Source organism: Phaethon aethereus, assembly GCF_964289735.1.
Source record: "Phaethon aethereus genome assembly, chromosome: 4".
Lineage (NCBI taxonomy): Eukaryota > Metazoa > Chordata > Aves > Phaethontiformes > Phaethontidae > Phaethon > Phaethon aethereus.
In genome coordinates, this window is record NC_138578.1 from 386,636 (window position 1) to 408,464 (window position 21,829).

General features: G+C 46.2%; 1 protein-coding gene across 1 annotated transcript in view; it reads left to right on the forward strand.

The window, feature by feature from the left end:
- Positions 1-1,780: 1,780 nt before the first annotated feature.
- Positions 1,781-21,829, forward strand: part of ANTXR2 (ANTXR cell adhesion molecule 2) — a gene marked incomplete at its 5' end in the record, with an annotated part of 112,708 nt that continues 92,659 nt past the window's right edge. Inside the window, 7 exons of the mRNA XM_081999467.1 lie at positions 1,781-1,923; positions 2,669-2,740; positions 5,609-5,680; positions 12,498-12,579; positions 13,618-13,725; positions 13,823-13,891; positions 14,718-14,798. Of these exons, the coding sequence (XP_081855593.1) occupies positions 1,781-1,923; positions 2,669-2,740; positions 5,609-5,680; positions 12,498-12,579; positions 13,618-13,725; positions 13,823-13,891; positions 14,718-14,798 (627 nt within the window). The remainder of the gene's footprint in view (positions 1,924-2,668; positions 2,741-5,608; positions 5,681-12,497; positions 12,580-13,617; positions 13,726-13,822; positions 13,892-14,717; positions 14,799-21,829) is intronic.

Sequence of the window (21,829 nt, forward strand, 5' to 3'; positions counted from 1 at the left end):
TAAGGCACGGGGCACCTCTGAGCTGTGTTTTATCTTTCCACAGTTGGACAGCCTTATTGACTCATTGCTCCCGTGATTGATGTTATGATGGGAGACAGGCTTCTGAGAGCTCTAGCACATTACTCGGCGAGTAAAATGTAACTTACCAGGTTATGAGAGCAAATCCCGGGTCCGGTCCTAATTTGAAGTCTCCTGAGGTCTCCAGCGCCCGAGAGGCCCGCGTCTTGGGCTTCCGCGCATCATAGCGGTGAATGCAGTGCACCGTAAATTAAAGCCGCTCCAGGTAGACACTATTAAAACAAAGCACTGGGCGCGCAAATGGTGCAAAAAAGGATAACCAATTTTATCTCAAGCCCTCTTAATCGCTTGTCCTATAGCGCCTGTGGAGGAAACTCCAGAAAGGAAACAAAGAAATAGAGCCTAGACGTTTATTTTTAACTTGTGAGATAATTTTGGTTTATGCAGCTTGTCACATGACTAGCGTTCCTCTTCACAGAAAATTCACGCATCTTTTTAGTCTTCACATAATATTTTAAGATTATTAAGCGTGATTGAACTTCCTGTGAAAGTCTGAAACCACAGATGGAAAAATCTGAAAGATAATATTCTTGCAGCACAAAGTGACGCTTTCTATAGTGCCTCATGTTCGCTGTGAAGGATCCAGCTTACGCTTCGAACCAAATGTCTGCTCCATATTTAGTTTTGCAAAGTCTATTGTAAACCGGTACATTTTGGTGGTTACCACGTGCGCAGTCCCAGAGCAACAGCTTGGGTCTATTGTAGCTGGTCTCTACCACGGAGAACGTGTGCGGCTGGTGTGGATTGCAGCAGCTCTTAGCTGGCTGCCGGTTTAGAAAAATGTTCAACATTCAGCACCCGTGGCAAAGAACCCTAAGATTTATTTAAAAAAAAAAGGGATTCCAGGAGGTTCCTGGTTAAATGTCCTCAGAGCAGCAGTCAACAGGCACTGACTTAATGCACGGGCCGAGTCTCAACTCCTAGAGTCCTAGAGAGAAGGCGGTTTTAGAGGGACGTAAAAGGGGAGATGCCTGCCCTCCCAATGTGCGAGAAGCTGACAGAGCCACGGGTTTTGTATTAATTAAACGTTTTCATTGTTAGCGTGCAGTAACATATTCCTAGCGTGTCGCAATCGGTTTTGTCAGCTCTCGTGGCCTTTTAAACTTCGCACAAACCAAGCTGACCCCGCGCAGGAACGTTTCTGCTCCCCCGGTGACCATTCCACGGGTGGGCTTCGCCCAGCCGCGGGAGCCCCGGCCCGGCGGGCCCTCGTACCTCAGCAGCCACCAGCTCCCCCGGTCCGGTTCCTAACCGCTGCCCTCCGGAGCGGAGAGCACAGAGTCACAAGGAGAGCAGCCGGGCCCGGCCCCCGGGGACGCGAATCCGCGGCCCCCCGCGGGCCGCCGTCTGTCGGGGAGGCGCCTGCGGCGGCGGCGGGGGAGCGGGGAGGGGGGCGCGACACGGGGACGCCGCGGGGTCGCCATTGCCGAAGTTGCGGGTGGCCGCCGAAGCCGGGCGGGTGAGGGAGGCGGGCCGCGCCACACAGGCGCAGAGGGACGCGCCGAGCCCGCCCGGCCCGGCCCCCGCCTCAGGCACCGCCGCTGACGGGCGGGGAGGGCCGGGCCGGGCCGCGCCGAGCCGCGGCGGCGGGCGAGGGGCGGCCGCTTCAGCACCGCCCGCGCCCGCTGAGCGGCAGGACGGCAGCGCCGGGCCCCCGCGTCCCCTCGCCGCCGCCGCCGCGTCCCGCCGCACCGAGGCCCCCATGGCGGGGCCCGCGCCCCGGGAGCGCCTCGCCTTGGCGCTGCTGCTGCTGCTGCTGCTGCCGCCGCCGCCGCTCGCCGCCGCCCCAGCCCCAGAGGGGCCGTCGTGCCACGTCGCCTTCGACATGTACTTCGTGCTGGACAAGTAAGGGCAGCGCGGGGGGACGCGGCCGCCGCCGCGCTCCGGGGGCGGCTTTTGTTCCCAGCCGCTCGTTGGAGCCGTCGCGGGGCGGAGGGGGCCGCGCGCGCCGGGGGCGGCGGGGCGCCGGCCGTTCCGGGCTAACGGCCGCTGCCGGCTGAGGTCCGCCCGCCGCCGCGCGCGGGGAGCCGGCGGGCGGGGGTCGCTGTAACGCCCGTGCTGACGCGGACAGCGCGGGGCGCGCACAAAGTTTTCGGCCGCCGCCGCGGCCCCGCGGCAGGGCGGCGGGCAGGGTCGCGGGGAGTGACACCCCCCCCCCCGCCCCGCGGAACCGGTGAAGTTCGCGGGAAAGAGGACCCAGCGAAGGTGGGTTCTCGGGCGGAAAGTACGCGGGTGGGCGGTTTTGAGGCAGCCCCAGCGACGGCGGCATCTGCCGCCCCTCCCCCGCAGCAGCTGCCGGCTGTCGTGCTGTTGTGGCGAAGTCCGTTCGCGTCCGGTCGCCATCAGCACGCGCTGCGCGTGCGGGGGAGCGGGCCGGACGCCGGCGGAGGAGCGGGCCGGGCGCGCCCCGCGGCCCCTCTCGCCGCTGCGCGACGCCCGCGTCCGGCCGTGCCTCGCCTTGACAAACGGTGGCAACGGCCGCGCGAAAACCGGCAGTCCCGCGGTGCCCGATTTCTGCCTGGGCTCGCCCCCCTCCCGTGCCTGGCTGCCTGGAACAAGGCCTGCTAACGTGCTTCTGTTTTCTTTTCAGATCTGGGAGCGTAGCGCAGCACTGGCACGAAATATTTGATTTTGTGAATCAGCTGACAGAAAGATTTGTGAGGTGCGTTTTGCTCCTTGTGACATCTGTAAGCCTGTGGTGTGTTGAAAACCCTCCCGTGCTTTTGTGAGCTCAGTCGGTCGGTTTCACAAACAAGTTAAGAGTTTTGCTTCTAGTGCCCAAATTGCTGGAAAATCTTGGAAACTCTTACTTCATCTTCTCATGTTTTGAGCTCAGAAAAAAGGTGGTAATATACATCTTAGAACAGTTGATCTCTAAAATTACTCTCAGATGTAATTTGATGATTTCTAAAACTTTTTTTTTTTCCGTGAGGCACATGGCTCGTTTCTGCTAGAGTACTACTTCTGTGTTGCTTTTAGATAAAGGCAGCAGTCTGGAAACGTGTCTAGATGCATGTAGATAAATGTTGCAGGTCGAAAGAAAGGGCGTATCTTTCAAGCTGAAATGTAGAGGAAGTTTATGGCATGTTAACACTATATTTGTTGTACATATATGTAATCAACTTTCTAACTGGCTAGCAGTGTTGGCTGGCAAGTACTGCTGCCACAGAAACGGCTGTTGTAAATACTGCCTAACTGTACTCTGTACAAACAGCCGAGGATTTTACTTTTAAAGCAGAACAGAACAAAACAAAGGAAGCCACCACAGACATAGATGTTGTGGTAGGTTTTGCTCAGGAAAATGAAGTGCAGTGCGCAATTACAATCTCGGCTTGCTAATAAAAGGATAGAATTAAGCTTGCATAATTAAATATTGCTTGCATTCATTTTGTAAAAAGGAAATCTTCCGTAAACGAAGTGGGTGACACAAGCTTTTGAAAGTTATTTTGTAAGCTCTAGAATAAAAGAAAGCAAAACCGAAAGGAGCCTGAGGATGCCAAAGCAGCACTTCTTTTCAGTGAGCAGTGAAAAAACACATTTGCCTCTACTGAAAGGGTGGTGCCTGTTGAGCGTAAATCTTTCGGGTCATCATCTTTTACGACCAGATGATGCTGCCTTTTGCAGCGCTTGTTGTGTATTGGTCTGGCTGCATTATCTGAAACGCAGCTGTATAGCTGGGAAGTTACTCCGCTGACCTTTCACAGCCAAGGAGGATCCATTATGGCGCAGAGCCAGAGAGTCCAACCTACGAGCGTCTCGCTCGGTGTCCGGGTGCGGAGCGCTCAGCCTGACCTGGCACAAGCCCTTCACAGCATGGCGGCTGTCGGGAGCCTGAACAGCACATCTCCCCGGGCGTTTCCCTGAGAGGCCTGCAGTGCCGGTGAGGCTTTGTCCTGCCTCGAGGCCTCGGTACACTTTCAGAACAGGGCACGGAGTCGTTCGACCTCGCCCTTTCTTAAATCGAAATGAGTAGTTGTGTGGAGAAGGGAAGGAATCAATTGGCAGCAGTTTCCCTCAGTCCTCACCTGAAGAATTAATTCACGGCGGTGCATCTGCTCTCCCGCTTGACTTGTCCGTAGCGTGCACGTTTGCAGTAAGAGCGCTGCCTGCCGACTCGCGGTTCCGAAAGGCCCGTGCCTGGCAGGGCCGTCAGCTCTAACGGGCGTGTTTGTACGATCCTCCTCCATCGTCACAGTGTCTGAGCGCTCAGAGAGTGGAACAGAAGTGGGATGTCCTGCGAAGAGGACAGTTTTGTGGTTGTCCTAAAGACAAGTTAGCCAAATCATAACTTTGAGGTTATTAAGCGCAGAGTTGCATCTGAAATAGGGAAGTCTCACGTTACTTGGACTAGGCGCTGATGAAATTACCAGGGGTTGGGGCTGTAAGTACTTGGTTTTGTTTGGCAACTGCTTGTGGCAGCTTAAGAAGATTGATAATCCCGTGCTTCAGTTTATAATTTAATTTAGAGCATCTCACATTTTTGTGTTCAGGGCATTAACGGATAGACTGGAAGACTGGATCCTAAATCCAAGGTCTCTGCAGTTCTGTGCAAAGACTTGCCCCTTACTTATATTTCCATTATGTCAATAATTTTAAGTTGCATCATTCATATAAGTGAACTGAAGATGTACGGTCATTCATCTTGACAAGTGTTGTTACATCTTTACTAACATTAACCCTATTACTTAATGCTGATGCACATACACCGTGAGTTATAAAATTACTGAATGTACTGAAATTGTTATGAAGAAAAACAAAAAGCAGGTAGGAAAGATGTAGTTAGAACTTACCATAGGACAGTTACTGTCTTGGCCTTCCAGAGCATCTGTTCTTACACGTTTTCTGCTGATGGTCGCATTTAATTCCTCGTTATCTTGCTGGAAGAGAAAGGTGGACTTCCTCAAAGAAAGACGGAATTCCTTAATAAAATCAATTTGTGCAGTATTGCTTTTTATAATGTCCTTTCCCCGGGTACTTTTATGGAAGTTGATCTTAACTGTCACAACTCTATGTCATCAAAACAAAACCACACTCATTCTGAAAGAGTTTGTCACCGTACTTTTTTAGAGATGAATTAGTCGGACCACACTGTTACTTCGATGAATTTTATGACCAAAAAGCATAGTTTGAAATCTACATTGTGTCAGGATCAACCTTTAGATGGGGGAAACTGACTTTTGAATGTGTCCACGTTTAATACCCCGGAGCAAAAGTGTACGCCGAGTCTATGTCCCCGACTTATTTTTACAACAGTGACCGTGAAAATATAAAAGGATGTGTTACCTTCTGTACGTTGGTAGATCACAACCTACGAAGTTCATTCTCAAAGCATCCGGGTGAGGGGAGATGGGCAGAAATCCTTTAATACCTCTCTCATTCTGGGTTTATAGTTCAACAGTACATTCTTTGGAAGTTGGACGATAAAGATGAGACTAAGGGAGCACGAATAAGTGAGTGAAATATGCTGTGCATCTGAACGTTTCTTTTCATTTCTCTAAAATGCGTTTTTTTTTTCCCCTTTTTTTAAAAGCCCCAAGATGAGATTATCGTTCATCGTGTTTTCCACCCAGGCGCACGTCATTATGCCATTAACTGGAGACAGGTTAGTGCACTGCTTTTTTAATTGTCCCTCTCTCTCCTCCCCCCAAAGAGCTCTTATTGAATCAGAGGAAAAGTAACAGAGACTGAACGATAACCGATACCTTTAAGTGGTGGCCAGTCACGAAGCCTCTGCGCAGAGCTGGGTTTAAGTCTGTGAACATATCAATGGATAGTCTAGTAAAAAAAGAAGGAGGAGAACGACGGGAAACAAATTCTTGATGGGAAATCCGCCCCTGCTTTGCAGCACAACTACAAGTAACGTTTTCATCTCCGCATGACTCTGCATCTTCCTTGGCACAGTGGGAGAAACGATTCCTGCTTTTACTTTTGTAAAGCAACATCTGTAGATAAGCCCTCAGTCTTTTTTCATGTCTAGGTAAAGCATGCAATGGAAAATTAATGTTTCCCATAATCTCCTATAATTTCATTTTGTATTTCATTTTGTATTTTCAAATCACGGCTTCAAAATCGGTTTTAGACAGCGGACTTGGGGCTACTTGGAAGGTGCGATATCTTTCTGGCGCTGTGACGATGTACGGATGTGTCTGAACTCTTCCTTTCAGCTGATATTTTCAAGGCAACGGAATTGAAGGCTGCTCACTCCGATTCCTAAAGCGAATGAGCATTAGCAGCTAGGATAGGTCAAGGATAGGCGGGGGGGAACCGAAGAAGAAAACCAGGTAGAGAAGAGATCGTTTCAAAATTAACAACTAAAATGTCAGGAACTCGAAAATGATATTGTGGAATTGGTGCTTTCAGCTGACGACAGTTGTGCTGTCGTCAGGAGTCCTTCGGTATCCTTTCAGCCTCGTCAAAAACAGCACGACCTCCTCTGTCTCCCTGCTGTCCAGAAGCTAACCACACCGCACAACTTTTTGGATCTTGAACATGTGGATAAACTGTTTAGGAACCATTTTAACTAACCGTGGCAGGGTGAAAGTGAGGTAGTCCTTCCTTTTTGCTCCCTTTAGTAGAGTCAATACAAAGCGTGGTCTGTCATACTAACGTAGTTTACTGTGTTGTGCTTTTTTTTTAAATACATAATATCAAGTATGAAACTTGCCAAAGAGAACTGTCATTGGCAACAGAGAAGCGTGTCACTCTACGAAAATGTATGCTGCCATCCTAGAAACAGGATGTCTAAATACCCAATTCTAAGCCCCGCCTGTTTCAGCATTTTAAAAAGTGGTCTGACTTGAGAACGGCCCATTTTTTCACTTCCCCCACCCAGACCTGGATACTGCATCTGCTCTCTGCAGGGACAGGCAAGGTTATAAGGCATTTTTCCAGATGGCTGGAAAGAGGTCATGAGAGGAAAACTTAAGCCTGCTCTGAGGACTGCTGAAATCAATGAGATCCTTTCTCTCGATTTCAGTGGGCCCTTAATCCCCGTCAGTGGCCTATTCCTTATCAAGCTCGGAGAGTCGGCACCGATAGCATACAGACCTCTTGGAACGCTCGGGCAGAACTCTGGAACCCCGCCACGGAAACACAAGCGCCTTTTTCATTGCATGTCTGTGGCACAGTTTAAGCTGTGGAAAGAACCATGTGTTTCTCGGAAGCCTCGTGCAAAGCGTAGGAAGAACCTTTTTGAGTTCTAGCGAGTTCCTTTGTGGGACTTTAATGCAAGGTTTGCTGATGCTTTTGTAAGCGTGGTAGTGGAAAGGATATTACTGCCCTTCTTGTTGAGAAGGAATTGTAAGGAGAATGGAGAAGGAGATGTTAGTAACTGGGACCATATGTACATAGGTAAGAACGGATAGATACAGTGGGAACAGCTGTCCTTTTAAATATTAAAGAAGTCAACAGAGGAAAATGACTTACAATGTCTAACTCGCGTTGTTCCAAACAGAACATGAGCATGCTAAATACAGTGCAGTTTCGGGGATGGGTGTGTATGTGATTATGGGATATTGTGGCCTTGTTTTTTTTTACGTGCATTTTGGACTTGCAGGGATGTTTTTCCCCTGGCTTACTTGCTAATTCGCAAACGTCAGGAAACCACAATTCATTCCCAGCAGTTAGTTCAAAGTAGGGAAGTCTTTTTTGTTTTGAAAGCCTTAGGCTTCTAATTGTTTGCGCAAAGTTCTTGCTGGTTTTTACTGCATAATGAAGCCGTGGATGTAAAGAAACCCACAGCATAGCGCCGAAGCCCCCAGATTACCCAATATTTTGTGACTATGAACAGTGCTATGTGAATAACTGGAAACATAAGTCACTGTTAACCACAGTACACACAATGCTACAATAAATACATAGAATAAAAATAACACCCAGATGGAAAAGGCTTTTCACAATGGTTATCCCATGGTTATAATCCCATTTTAGAGATTTTAGAATCCCATTTTACAATGATTATATCCCATTTTAGAGATACACGTTTCCCCTGTGAAGTTTAGCTGGAAACTATATGCTAAGTGGTAAACAAAGATTTGTTCATTCACATTTGGGGCTCAGTTGTGCTGCTAGTTTTGAGAAGCGAGTTGTTTGGGAAAGTGGATACACTCACGAATGTCATCCAGATGGTGCAATATCTTCTGCGTTCTCTTTCGGCCGACTGTATGCTGGTCAGCAGAATTTCAGGTTTCTGCAAACCTGCCTCTGCAGCATTTCACCAATGTCCGTGGCGAGGACTAGCCCTGATGGCTCTGCTTGGGTGAAACTCCTGTTGAAGCTAAAGAAAGATTATACCAATGAAGGTGGAAAAATAGGACACCTAAGTATCTGGTACACGACCAACTGTACCTTACTGTGCCTGTCCACAGTCTGGTGGAGTTCCCCGACTATTCCTTTACTGCACAAAGACATAGTCTAGCAAGACATGTATGCGTTTTGAGCCTCAATCATGTGAGCTAACCCTACGCTTTGGTTCAAGAAGCTTGCCAAAATAGAGCCATCTGCAGAAAGTGTGTTCTGCTGAGTGTATGAAGTACAGCAAAGTCAGCCACTTACGTGTTTTCCATCTGGAGCCCGTGCAGGAGGCCTTAAGTTTGAAGCAGGATCATTATTATAATTGTACCGAACCCTCTGTAGTAGTCAAAAGGTGTAGAAAGCAGGAACCTCCTCCAAATTACGCATCCCAGGAGAGTGACGTGCAGGGTTCACTTTCACCAGTACGACAGTTCTGTTTGTTAGTTAGGGATGTCCCCATCTCTCTCTTGTTGTTAAAGAACACTTTTTTCTCTCCTCCCCCCGCCCCCCCGCTTTGTCTCACTAACAAGTTTGTGTGTTTTCCTGTTACTGTACTTCCTTCTTAGCAGCAAAACCAAAGTGCCTGTTTTGTTTGCCTTTATTTGTTAGAGATGAAGTACGTTGCTTCGCAGGCACATAGCCTCATTCGTGACCGGGAATATATGCTCACCGGGAATCACGATTTCCCTGCCAGTGCTCAATTTTCAGTTTGTTGCCAATCGCGACATGCTGAAGAATGATTCAAGATTCTAGCAATGGAAAAGAAATGTAAGATACTGTTTCCCATCGTGATGAGCTAAGAGCACCACGACTTAAAACTGCATAGATATTAATGGAGACTCGGTGTTTCATACCAGGTTGGCTCCTTGCCCAGCTGAATCGGCATGACCTGAGGCTTACGTGACAGTTTCCGTTGGTTCTAACCTCTGCAGCACTAATGCACAAGAAAGAAATTTTGTCCCTAAAAAAAAAGGCAAGGATTTGAGTTGTTTCAAGATTCAGTCCTCAGGCATGCTTTGCTTTCTAGTGAGTATAAGCCCTTCTTTGTACATGCTGGAGGTGCATTTATTTCCTTTAAGGCAAATGATTGTCCCTTTCTGTGAAGCGTATGTTCAGAGACAGTATCGCATCTTTGAGAAACTTGGGTGGCCTGAGCTTTGTAACTGGCCTGTGGGTTTTATCGCTGGTCCTCTCGTGGAGCAGCGATCTGCTGCTGCTGCAGTAGAAGGAAGCATTACCCGTCCTCCACTGCCCGCGAGTGCCGGCTGCGGCCCCGTCCACGCAAGAAAAGGCGGCAATGCCTTAAAAACCTCAGTAGTCCGACCCCTTGCCTGCTGACAACACCGTTTTTAGCATTGTGTCCATTAAACTTACTTAAAGCCAGAGATACTACTAAACGGTGAGGAAAGCAGCACCTGCTGAGTTGCCTAAGTAAAGCTTGCAGCTTGGCACACCAGAGCTCACGCAGGCAGAGAAACCTCTCCCGTAAGCTGGTGGTAGCTGCCTTGGCGTAACTCGCACTCGGAAGGGCATGCAGTTCCATTTACACCGGCAAGTAAATCTGAGTTGTGGAGTGCGCTCCGGTGAGGGGAGGTTGCTACATTTTAATTTATGTTAAATCGATTTCTTCAGCTGTTGGCACAGTGTTGGGCAAAGAAAGTTGTTGGCAAAGTTGGGCTGCTTTGCTAGAACGAACCCACGGAGAGCTTGTAGCCACGGTTATGTTTGCCGGGCTGCTGCTGGAAGAATTACCTGAAGTAGTTACGAAGCTTAGGAGAGAGAACAGACAGGGTAGCTATTCGAAGTTGGATGCGCCTTTCCTAAAAAAACAGATGTGTGGTGCAGCGCCTACGCTGAAGGGGGAAGAGACGTTAAACTTGCGCTCCGTTGGGCCCAAGCGCAGACGGGCCGCGAGTCGCCGGTTCTGTTTTGCTTTGTCCACCTCCTGCCCTTGGCTGACCTAAAGCACGCGGCCAGCGGCCCTGCAGCCTTTATCAGTGCCCGGCGCGGCGCTGCCGCCCTCTCCAGACGCCCGGGCTGAGCTCAGGGCTCTGCCGTTTCATGGCGGACGAGCTTCCAAACCAGACGTTCTCTGGGGATTTCTGTGGCTACAAAAAATTATTCCAGAAACTAGAGGAAGGAGAGTTTGGAGAGCACTGACGGGTGGGAATGAGGGCTTCGGCGTGCTGCGGCGGGCTGACCGAAGAGAGTCCCGTTCTCGAAGTGATGCCGGCAGACGGGAGCTCCTGTGCCCCCCAAACCGGCCGGGGGCGAGTTGTGGCGCGACTGAAGCACCCCCCGCTGCTGTCCGGTGCAGCTCATCTGCTGGGGCCCGGAGTCCTGCACCCACAGGGGCCTTCTGGCATCCAGACCCGGCCTCGCCCACACCCGATCGCCTCGGAGCACGGGGGGATCCTGTTCACATCTGGCGGGGCTGTCTCGTACAGATGTGCCCCAGGGGAAAGAGGTGGTGACTGATTAACCGCAGCTAAAAAAGCTCACGCTGCCAGAAGTTTTCCTGGAACCCCTTGTAGGCAGAGGCCTGGAAAGACCAGAGATTTCTGTGTGACCGGGTCACAAGACATTTTAGATAAATAAAACTGAACTGGCTGTAGAAAAGCTATTTTTGCAAAATGAAATCTGTTTCAGAAAACTGGGGCTTCAGCTGCTGCCTGTTTCTTGGCAGCAGAGCACGAACGCCTGTGATGTGCTGCCACTCAATCCTGGCAAGCACCAAGTACGTGCTTTATGGGCTGCGCTCGTACATAATCAGTTTCAAGTTGTTTCTATAGATGCTGAATGTAAAATATTTGGAGCAAACAGATTGTATTATCTTACGTAACTTGTTCTCTTCCCTGTACTCAATGCCACATTTCTGTCTGTCTTTTTTTTTTTTTTTTAACCTCTCCCCGCCCACCCCAGTTGTATCAGTTGGTGCTGTGATTGGGAGCTTATTACAGCTACGGATTGTACTTTGGAACAGAGCTTCTAAACATAGAGGAGGCCCATCGGCGGAACAAATGACTAGTGGGTGGCATTCAGGCAGAGTGGCATATGCATTCTTTCTCATTTTGTTTGCCCTAAGGAAAGCTTTCACGCATCCTGCAATGTATTTTCCCTCCATCTCCCCACCCCTGCTGCTTTCCTCTTTGTCACCTATATTTGCTACAGCGTTATATATATTCTGGCCCAAATTCCGTCCCTACTTGGTTTTTACTTGTCCTTTCCTAGCACAACTTTCCATGGCCTTCACTGGAACTTTGCTTGTCTAACGAACTTCCAGATTTGATTATTTCAGTAAAGTCTCTTTTTCTTTCCCCGCTCGCACCGATTTCACTGGGAATAATTTCTTTTGTGCTACCTACCAGCTTCTCCGCTCTTAGCCATCATAGTTAAGGGAGCATCTTGCAGTCAAACGTGGATTTATTTAAAGGCTCATGAGAAATCATGCCACAACCTTATCCTCCTGTTAAATGTAAGTGAACTGTGACCTGTGTAAGTGTGACGTCTTGTCAAAGACACACAGAAAGGTAGCGACAGACAACAATTTGAAAAACTGTCCCTATTCCTAGTCCCTTCCCTCAGCTACAAGAGCTGTCCTGCAAATGCTGCGTTTGCCTATTCATTCTTATTTTTTAAGGGAGAAGATTTTCATCGTTGCCATTCTGTCCTACCCCATTAAATACCTGCATATAGACCTGGAATATCGCTGTAGAAATAGAACTGCTGTTTGAGGGGATTTCTTCTTTAATTGCAGCATGATCGGAAGTGAAGTTGGTTTAATCGAGCAAAGTAGGCTTAATATAACAGAATTTCCACTGGGGTATTTAACAGTGAGCCTTTGCCACTTTTTGCATTATCTGCTCTGTCTGAAACATTTTACTCGATTCTAGCTCTTTGACTCACCGAGGCATATTGTGTTATTTAGGTCTAAAATATCTGTTACCGCAGTGCCGCTTCCGTTGTGAACACAAAATCTGCCTCCACATGGTATCTCAGCTAAATGCTATATTTTACAGATTTTAATTTCAGATCTCCTTTATGAGCAATACTAATTTTTCCATCAACAAACTAAGCCCTTTCGCGACTTACATCACGCTAACAGTCTTCTACCTTTTTGTTTTCAGAGGCAAAATCAAGAAAGGTCTTAAGGATTTGGAGGAGGTAAAACCAGCAGGTGAAACGTACATACACGAAGGATTAAAAGAGGTAGGTTTTACTCATCTTCTTGCAATAAAAATATCATCTGTTCTCACCCTTTGGACAACAACCACCACCACCACCACCTGTAACATACAAGGATTGATTGCATGCCTCAGTCCGTTACTTTTCAGTCTTTTTAGTTTCCTAAGTGGTCCCAAGATTGCCCAGGTACTACGCAAATCCCATGCCGAAGATTAGCCGTCCCAGAAAACTGCCATATGGAATTTCTTTCACTTGATCTTTTGTTGTAGAGACCGTTCTTTGTCACGAATTCAACAGCTAATGCAGCATACCAATTACATGGTAAATAGTCACACACAGCTTGGTAGGACTGCGACTCTAACGGTGCCTTCTAGAGTGTGTGCTGGTGGAGAGTTTACTGCTCAGATCAGCATTTTCAAGACAAATGGTGTTAATTTTGGACTATCTTAATTATGGCGTTCCCAACCGCTTGTATTTTCTTGAGACATACAGTTAAAGCATACTTTGCAATTTTGACTCGGGCCCTGAAGGTGAGGGATGAGGTGAGGATCTAAGCTTTCACTGTGATGGATGGAAACTCAGTTTCTTCCTTGATGCCTATGGAGGTGAGTTTATAATTGTGATCTGCGGGCTGAAAACTAGGCCAACAGAAGTTTGTTGCCATTTAAAAAAAAATATTTAGTTTTAAGCCATTATTTGTCTATCTTGGAACTTGCTGGCTGCATTTTAAATCAGGGGGTAGCAAAGGAAACCTTATGGTGGGTCTAAAGAGAAGCGAGCTTCACAACTCAGAAGGTATCTGTCCTGAAAGAATCAAGCGTTTCCAAGGGTTGATCAGTTAGTGACCCCAGCACTGCAGAGATGGGCTCACTGGTGACTGGAAAATACTGATGAATGATTTCCTGGTTAGTAGTGAGTTACCGGGAGCCAGAGGATCATCACGAGAGGTGGATTTGAAAATCAGGCTGAGGGTTGTTTCAGAGGCTATATTCACCTAGAGCATACATCTGGATTAAAAGTTTACGTGTAATTTTAAGCTGGATAAATATTTTTTGTTTTCAGGCCAACGGGCAAATTGAAAAGCAAGGAGCCTCAAGGTTTTCTAGTATTATCATTGCATTGACAGATGGCAAGCTCGATGGTCAGATTCCCTTGTATGCAGAGAAAGAGGTGAGCGCTAGGTGAAAATGCATGTTGTATTATGAAGAGTTTGGGTGTTGCCTGCTGAATGAAAAAGTGCTCATTCCTCTGTTCTACTCTGGGGCAGGCAAAGAAATCCAGAGAGCTGGGAGCTAGAGTTTACTGTGTTGGTGTCCTTGACTTTGTGCAAGAACAGGTAAGAACATTACTATTTTAGATTACTGGGTAGCACCTTGTCACAGGGTTTTATACAGTTAACGTTAAGCAATACAGAAACTAATTTTACTTACATTAGGCAATATAATGTCTTCTTTGGCTCAGGAAGGGGACACTCAGATGCGTAGGTAGACGTGAGTATAACGCATGGCTGTTGGTCATTGCTGGAAAGACGTGTCAGAAATACCCTTGCTAACTGGTAGCTGTCAGCCGGAAAGGCGTCAGGCAAAACCCCTTTGATTAAGATGGCCACCAGATTGGGCTACGGGTCGCATGAACAGCGTAGCTGTAGACCAGCTTCAAGCAGCGTGTATAACAGCCTTGAGGTAAGAAAAAGAAAAAAGGATCCATGTCCTGCATTGACTGAAAGCTCTTCCAGAGTTGCTACGTCCTAATGAAGGCTGTAACTACTCTTGTATCATCAAAGTGACTTAAATGGAGAAGTATGTGAAAGACTCTTTACTAGAGAGAAAGGCTTTTTGATGGAAAGCAGAGCAAACAGGGAAGGTAGCTGTGGAAAGAGTTACAAAGTCGCTGCCAAGTTACAGGCCCTAAAAGGTTTCTGTAGCATTGTGGTTTGACATGATGGTTAGCCGCTGCACCATTGTGTTAGCTGCAGTAGGTTGTACTAAGTCCTCCCATTTAGAAAAATCATAAAGAGTGAGTGAGCTCAAAATTTTCCTTCTCTTTGCAGAGTTGACGGGAGTTGTTTTTAGACATCCGTTTACATTTTAAGGGTGAAAAGCAGTGTGATGAATTTAGTTTGCCAAGCGATTCATGTGTTTGCATGTGTTTTCTCTCCAAAGCTTGAAAAAATTGCTGACACGAAAGAGCAAGTCTTCCCTGTCACTGGAGGATTCCAAGCACTTAAGGGGATAATCAATTCTGTGAGTATCAGGCAATAAGCTTACTTACACATTTCTCAAGATTACAGTATGCTCTCTAGTCCCACTTACTTTTCCAGACAGACTTGGTTCCTAAATCAGTAACTGCAATATATTAAGTTCTCTCCTCCTTATCTTAGAGATGCGGTTCTGTAAATGAGTATTGCCTGCCACTCCCGCAATTATTCATGCTCGGACCTTGTGTGCCATTTGAGGGCTCCAGACAAGGGCGGCAAGTTTGAGGGGGATGCATTGAGGAATGGTGCTGTAAGTTTAGTCCAAAAAAAATCGAGACTGTTACTCTGGAAGCGCCGGGAACAAGTGGTGAAAATCGTAAAGAATGAATGCCCAAATCTTGGTGTACAGAGCAGCATTCCAAAGACATACTTTAGCCTTGTCTTGAATCACTTGTTTTCCCACTAAGAGACACGACTTACAGTTCCCTTTTTTCCGCATGCCATGAGAACTCCCATCAGTGAGGTGAGGCCATTCAAGCAGTTACTCTGATTTGCAAGAAGGGATCAAAGCAAGAGGAATATTTTGGTTGTGATTAGTGGCTTGACAGTATTTTAGCTCTGTGTCAAGAAGACACCTGCGGTTGTGGGGACCTAATTTATTTGCCTCACCTTAAACTAAAGGCTGTGTGTTTTATGCAAGGCTAACAGTGCTGCTGCTGCAGCAGCTGCTGTAGACGGCACAACGGAAAAAAGCCTACTGTCAAAAGTCAAGTCAAAACCAATAATGAAATCCTTTTTCTGAGAGAGATCCCACTATAATTCATTTCCGTCTTTTTTTTTTTTTTTAATAAAGAAAGGATGCTGCTCATATACAGGATATTATGCAATCGTGAATTTATCACTTCCCTTGAATAGTGTGGTTTTTGTGAAGGTTAATGTCATCATGAAACAACTTATTTTCCTTCTTGTTGCTTTAAATGAATGTAATTTCAGAATCTTCCTCGCACATTCTAAAGAGATATAATCTACCTTTTCATGCAGTGAGATGTATCTTCCAGAAAAGACAGTACCCCCTATGCGTTACTGCTTTTTAAAGATCTCATTCTATGCCATTTTAAAGACTTGCAAGAATCAGTTATTCTACTTGTGCAGAGCGATGCTACGCTGAAGCCGCTAAAGATAGACATATTATTTATGAGAGATGAATGTTTAACCCCAGTTGATTCCATTAAGTTTCCTAGGGTACCGCGTTTCAAAACGTGCGTGTCAAGAGAGAACCAGATAAAAGACTAAAAACATTTGCATTTGGAGTTTCCCCTCCAAGAAGGGTCACTGACCTGCAGATTGGATTCTTCCAAGGGGTCAGATTTCTCCACTCTTCTTGCTCTTCGAGGAAGCAGCAGAGCAGGATCACTTGAGATTTCTGGAGAGCTCAGCTTGAGGAGTCTGTAATTCAAACAAACAGAAGACTGGCATAACCTGTAGGTTGTCCCATTATCCCCCATTCTGAGCAAAGGTATTTTTGGGCAGTCTCTGGCTAGTTGCAGTGCCAGCCTGCCTCCTTGATATCTCCCAGGAACTTGCAAGCACCTTTACTTGTTTGTGGATGGAGCGAGGGAAGCTTTTCTGATAAGATTTGGCAGACTCTGTTTGCACAAGCATCAGTCCAGCTGCTTCTGGCGCTTGTGAATAACCCGAGTGTAAAAAGCCCAGATTTGTACATATCGTAGCTGTAGAGCCAGAAAAGACTCACATAATGGCAGCACCTTGTTTTAAGGTAACAGCTTAGCCTTGGCAAGGACCGTACAGGAAAAGCAAACTTCCACTGCACTGTTCTGCAGCTTAAATGCATTGTCTGCGCCTTTAAACGGTGACTGAACTCCTGAATTGTTTAGGGTTTTATTTAACAGACGGCAGCTGGAATAAATATTTCGGTACTTGGCTTACTGCATATTTCTGTCCATAAAAAGACTCTTAGGTCATGGCTGTCAGAAAATACTTTGCTGATAAATAAAGGAGCATGAGAAGGCCTTTGTGATAGGAAGCATATCAACTGACCTCACTCTTACTTGCATCAGTCTCATTCGGTCGGATAAAGGATCAAATGAGAACAGTTAGTGCTAGTAATTTCATAGCTCCTAAGAGCTTTTAGAAGCTTGAGTGTTGTTTACAGCTTTCTGAAAAGCACTGAATCTAACCAGTTTCATTTAGCTGTCAAGGCATCGAAGCTCTCCTTTTCTCTTCTCTAGTAAACACACGGAATGTATTTGTAGGAACCAGTGTGACTACGATACCCTGCCAGCCTCCCTGTTTTACCACACAGCATGGACAGAAGGATCTGTAGATGGGGTTTTTTTGGTGTTTTCTTTTTTTAGCCTTTTTTTGCTTAAAAATGTATGTGTGGTGGCTATATTAACATGATTTTTCGGTATGCTGTAGTTAAAAGTCTATTTTCTTTGAAGGAGCTTGACTGATTGTGACAATTCATTCTAATAGCATTAAAAAAATGGATAACCGGATCTAATTGAACATGAAATAGTCACAGTCTACCTTTTTATTCACAAGTGTAATGCCATTTCAGTTCGCAATTTAGCTAGAGAATACAGGCCCAAAGAGACGCTCTGTCATAAAAGGGAAAGCTAATTTCAAAACAGATGAAAACGAAATACCCGTGTCACAAACTCACGGAAGTATTGCTCAAAGCATGGTGTTAAAGGTGCAGTTGTGAAACTCTCCACGAACCTAGCTGAACACTTCTTGTTTAGAAAAAAAATACACTGTTTACAGAAATGGCAGCAGCCCAGCAATTAAAACGCTCAAGCAAAACTACAACACAAAATGGTTCAGTAGGAATGATTGGAGGAGGTGCTCGAAGCCTCTACTACAGTTGTCTCTAACAGACTCAGCTGTGAAATTTTTGCCTGCTACATTGCTATACTTGTGGGAAATTCAAGGACTGCTGAGCAGTTAGTCTTCCTTTGTTGATGGAAGAAAAAAATAAATGAGCTTTATCATAGTGTCTCTGTTAGTACCTGCCTCTACAGTTGTTCAAAGTCTAAGCAACTATTCCAGTTTATTTTCTTTGGACAGATACACAAAATAGGTTTAATAGTGCCCAGGGATTAAGAGTCAAGATAGCCGAGATGAGCATTTAGAGAAAACCTAGCTCAGATGTTGAAATGGTTGCATTGTGTTTTGACCACGTTCTTAGTCCAGATAAAATCCCAGTCAAGCTAGTACGGATTTAAGCATCACTGTGCTGTGTTGTGTTTTGGTTGCACAGTATCAAGTAACCATTCAAAACTCTCTGCAGACTTCTGTGAAAAGGCGACTGTTTTGTGAACTTCGCCGCTCTTCTGCCATTGCTATGATCAAACTTTACAAAGTAGTAACTAAAGAGCATTGTCAGGCTGAATAAATCTAAGCAAAGGTCTAGAGCTTGACAGAAGAATGCTGAAGGCAAGTTACTAAGCTATCAGGAACAGTTTACTGAAGTAGCTTGTCTGGTAAGTACAGGGAGTATGCCCACATGAGCCAGCCATAGCACTGAGAGCTGTAAGGGTCTGGGAGTGCACAGTTTCTGTCACCATGTGACAGTTCAGCCCTATATAAGGAAATGAAACCCATTCTAATTTCCATTCCTTTAAATGATTTTTTTTTTTTTTACCCATTTGATAAAGAACCATTTTGGAATTTACCATGTACATTTTTAGATCTGAGTCCATCTGTCCTAACCAGAATAGCACCTTCCTACCTGGCTTTGGGGGAGTGTTGGTGAGGCTGCACATGTCTGGATGCAAGGGTGCAGAGCTGTAAGCAAGCAGTGTGGAAGCAAGCCAAGTCAAGAGTGCCTCACTCACATCTACCCAGATACGGTCCTGAAGCAACGCTTCCATCAGGAGAAGCTGTGGAGACTTGGTACTTATTTAATAGCTTGGTCAGCCTCAGTTTCCCTAAGGGATCAGTTTTGCAAAGACACTGGAGACCGTGGGGCTGACAGCCTGGGGAGAGTTGGGCAACATCTCAGGGGTCAGCTAAACACCACTCGGTAATGCAAAAACCAGTATCAGACTCCCGGTCAAGAAGGGGAGCAGATGATGTTTGTATTCATAGAAGCAGGAAACGCTGCCATGCTGAACACTGCTCGTTTTAACTGTTTGATCACTTAGGAAACGATAAATAATGAGAAGCTGCAATTTAATTAAGGAGCTGGAGCCAAGGTGCTGCTACCACTTGGATCAAACATGCGGAGTCTCTGGACAAGACAATACCTTTCATGAGGTTGAAGTTTCTGTAACGTTCCCATAACACTCGGCTGTAAATCAGTAAAACGCTTTAGTTCCAATTTTTGCTGCAATTTTTTCATGCTTTGCCCGCTTTTGTGCCACGTTTCTGTGCATGTGGTTTGCACAGTTCAGCCAATCTGAATCGCTTCCATGTGCCACATTCTGAAAAACAAAACCGGTCAAAGACCCCTGCTTCCCCTTTCGCTGAAGCAAACACAAGTCCTACTGATTTGCGAGTTAAAGTTGTCTGGTTGTCTCTGCAGGCAGAATTGGACAAGGCTCGTGCCTTTATAAGTTACATTAACGGAACTCACTTCAGTAACAGCATTAGAGTGTGTGACAGTTCTAAGCAGACTTAAACACATTTTTATCTTGAAGTGAGTTGGCAGCACTTAATACAGGAAGTTAAAATATATATCGTACTGAAGGAGCCCCACAAAGACTTAATCAGATAAGACTACAGGAATTGATACATGCAGAGGAAGTAGACAGTTTAAAAAGAAGTTTTGTCTAGAACCATTTTATCTTTGTTACAGAATTTCTTAAGTATTCTACCTGAGAAGGATTAGAAATAGAATTGTTCAGCTCTTTTTGCTTATTCATTTTGCAGGTGCTCAGTTTTGAATTGTTTCTTTTATGTGGGAAAACTACTCTTTAACATACTGGACTAAAAAATTTATCTAGATGCGTAAGCTGAGCAGTGGCGTCACCAGGAACACTTAAAATAGAAGCTAAATTGTTTCCAAGTTGGCGGAGCCCCTCAGGGAAAAAACCCTAACACTTAGCATGAAGTTGTAAGTTGGTCCAAGTCATGGATAATGTTGCAACAAAACAGGAGTCTGTGTACGTCTTCAACATCAGCATGGTATGGAGAGGCAGGACACGGTAGAGCGAGTTACCGATGGCCTCAAGGTACTGCAGCTGTACCTCGAGCGCACACGCCTTCAGCTCGAGACATCTCACGGCAGGAATGGTATTAACAAAAACTGGACGAAGGTGAGCTAACTGTAACGGAGAGGGGAAAAGGACGGATGTAAACTCCTGGGCTGAAGTGGACTTCCTCAGAACCCACAAACGAGTGTACCTAGGAACAGTAAAACTGAAGGAAGGGTTAAATGCATCCAGGGTCCTGTAAAAAAAAAAAGTACATTCACAACATAGCCAGCGGCAGACTCCTGCTATGGCGGTGTGTGCAGGTAGTGCTATAAAAATCTTACCGCCTAATTGTAAAAATTCTTTCCACTAAAACTCTTGTTGATGGTAGAGGGAAGCCTGCTGCGGTTGTAAAGAACAGCCCGCAAAATCCTTCTAGCTTTCAGATTCATCTGAGCAACAGTGAAGGACATCTGCTGACTGTCCAGGGGGTTTCCACGTCAGCTAGATGGTTCCCGTATCAATCACTCTGCATGCCCACGCATTTAAGGTAGATGGACTAGTGACAGCCCGAGCAGCAGGGCCCAACGGGAACCTCTGCATAAACTGTACGTGGCAGTGGCACGCTCAACAGGAGCCGAGTAGTCACTTCTCGTCTTGCATGTGGTGGCAGTCGTCACTACGCTTGTGCACCGATGCTCGGCAGACAGTGGGGCCACACAGGCTGTCAACGAGACTTGGTGAAAAGCGAACCTGTACCCATATGCCTTACAGTCTAACAGAAAGTCAGCAGGGAGCAGGAGAGGCACAGGGAAAGCGGTAAGCGACCCATGGTGGACAGCAAGTTGGTGCCAGAGCGGGGAAAAAGAGCAAACTCTAGCTAGTCATACCAGTTATGTAGAGGTAGGCAAGAGCTGTTTCTCATGAAGAACAATTTTAGCCTTGTTTACAATTTTAGCATAGTTTACAAACCTTTAGGTCTGTAAAACTTAGTGCAGCGACTTTACAAAAACGTGCACCAGCCTCTCTGTCAATCTGATGCCTTCTACACTAGATATGCTCTCAGCAGCACTTCCTTGGTCTGATCTGGCAAAAGCTCTGAGATGACAGCGGATTAGTCAACTCGCACGAGTCAGTTGACATCTCAACACTGTTACCTGCTGTGAGGCCACAAGACAGGTTGGCAGAGTTCATATTTATGGAGAGTGGGAAATGTAAAAACTGCAAGTTAGCAGTGAAAGGTTAGATGTTCTTCTAACTGCACAACATCTCCAACGTGAATGTTTACTGTGCCGTGTCTGTCTAAACTGCTCGTGTCTCAGCGGCCAAGCCGCAAGCAACTTGGTTATTGAGTAGTCGTCAAGGGACCACATAATTTTGAAGTAGTCTATAGTTCTGCCCTGAGCCTGCTCAGCTCACTAGAACTTGAATTCCTCCCTAGAGCAGTGTGCTCCGCACTTTTTCCTTAGATGATGTCCCTCAGATGCGGATGAGGGGAGGAGGGTCAGCCAACTGACTGCATGCTGTTAAGATTTTTCAGGAGCAAAATCAGCTTAAACGGTTCATTGGCAATTATACATCAGCTTAATTGGATCATTTCCTGTAGGAAGAAAATATGCTCAGTTTATGCACTGGGAATCCAGGAAGCGACCTATTAAACATTTAAGGAGGTGGGGGGAGGACAAATGCAACAAGTTATCATTAAAAGAATTATTCTGATTAAATCAAGTCATCTTCCTTAATACCCTTGGATTGTCTTATAGTCAAGCCGCACCGCGTGCAAGGTTTAGAACTAACGTTGTGCTATGTTTTCCATGTGATTGAGACCGAGTAGATAGTTTTGGGAATTACTGCATGTAGTTGTTAAAAGGAATCAATGGCCTGGAATAGAATGCTTTCTGCTCTACCCTTCACTGCT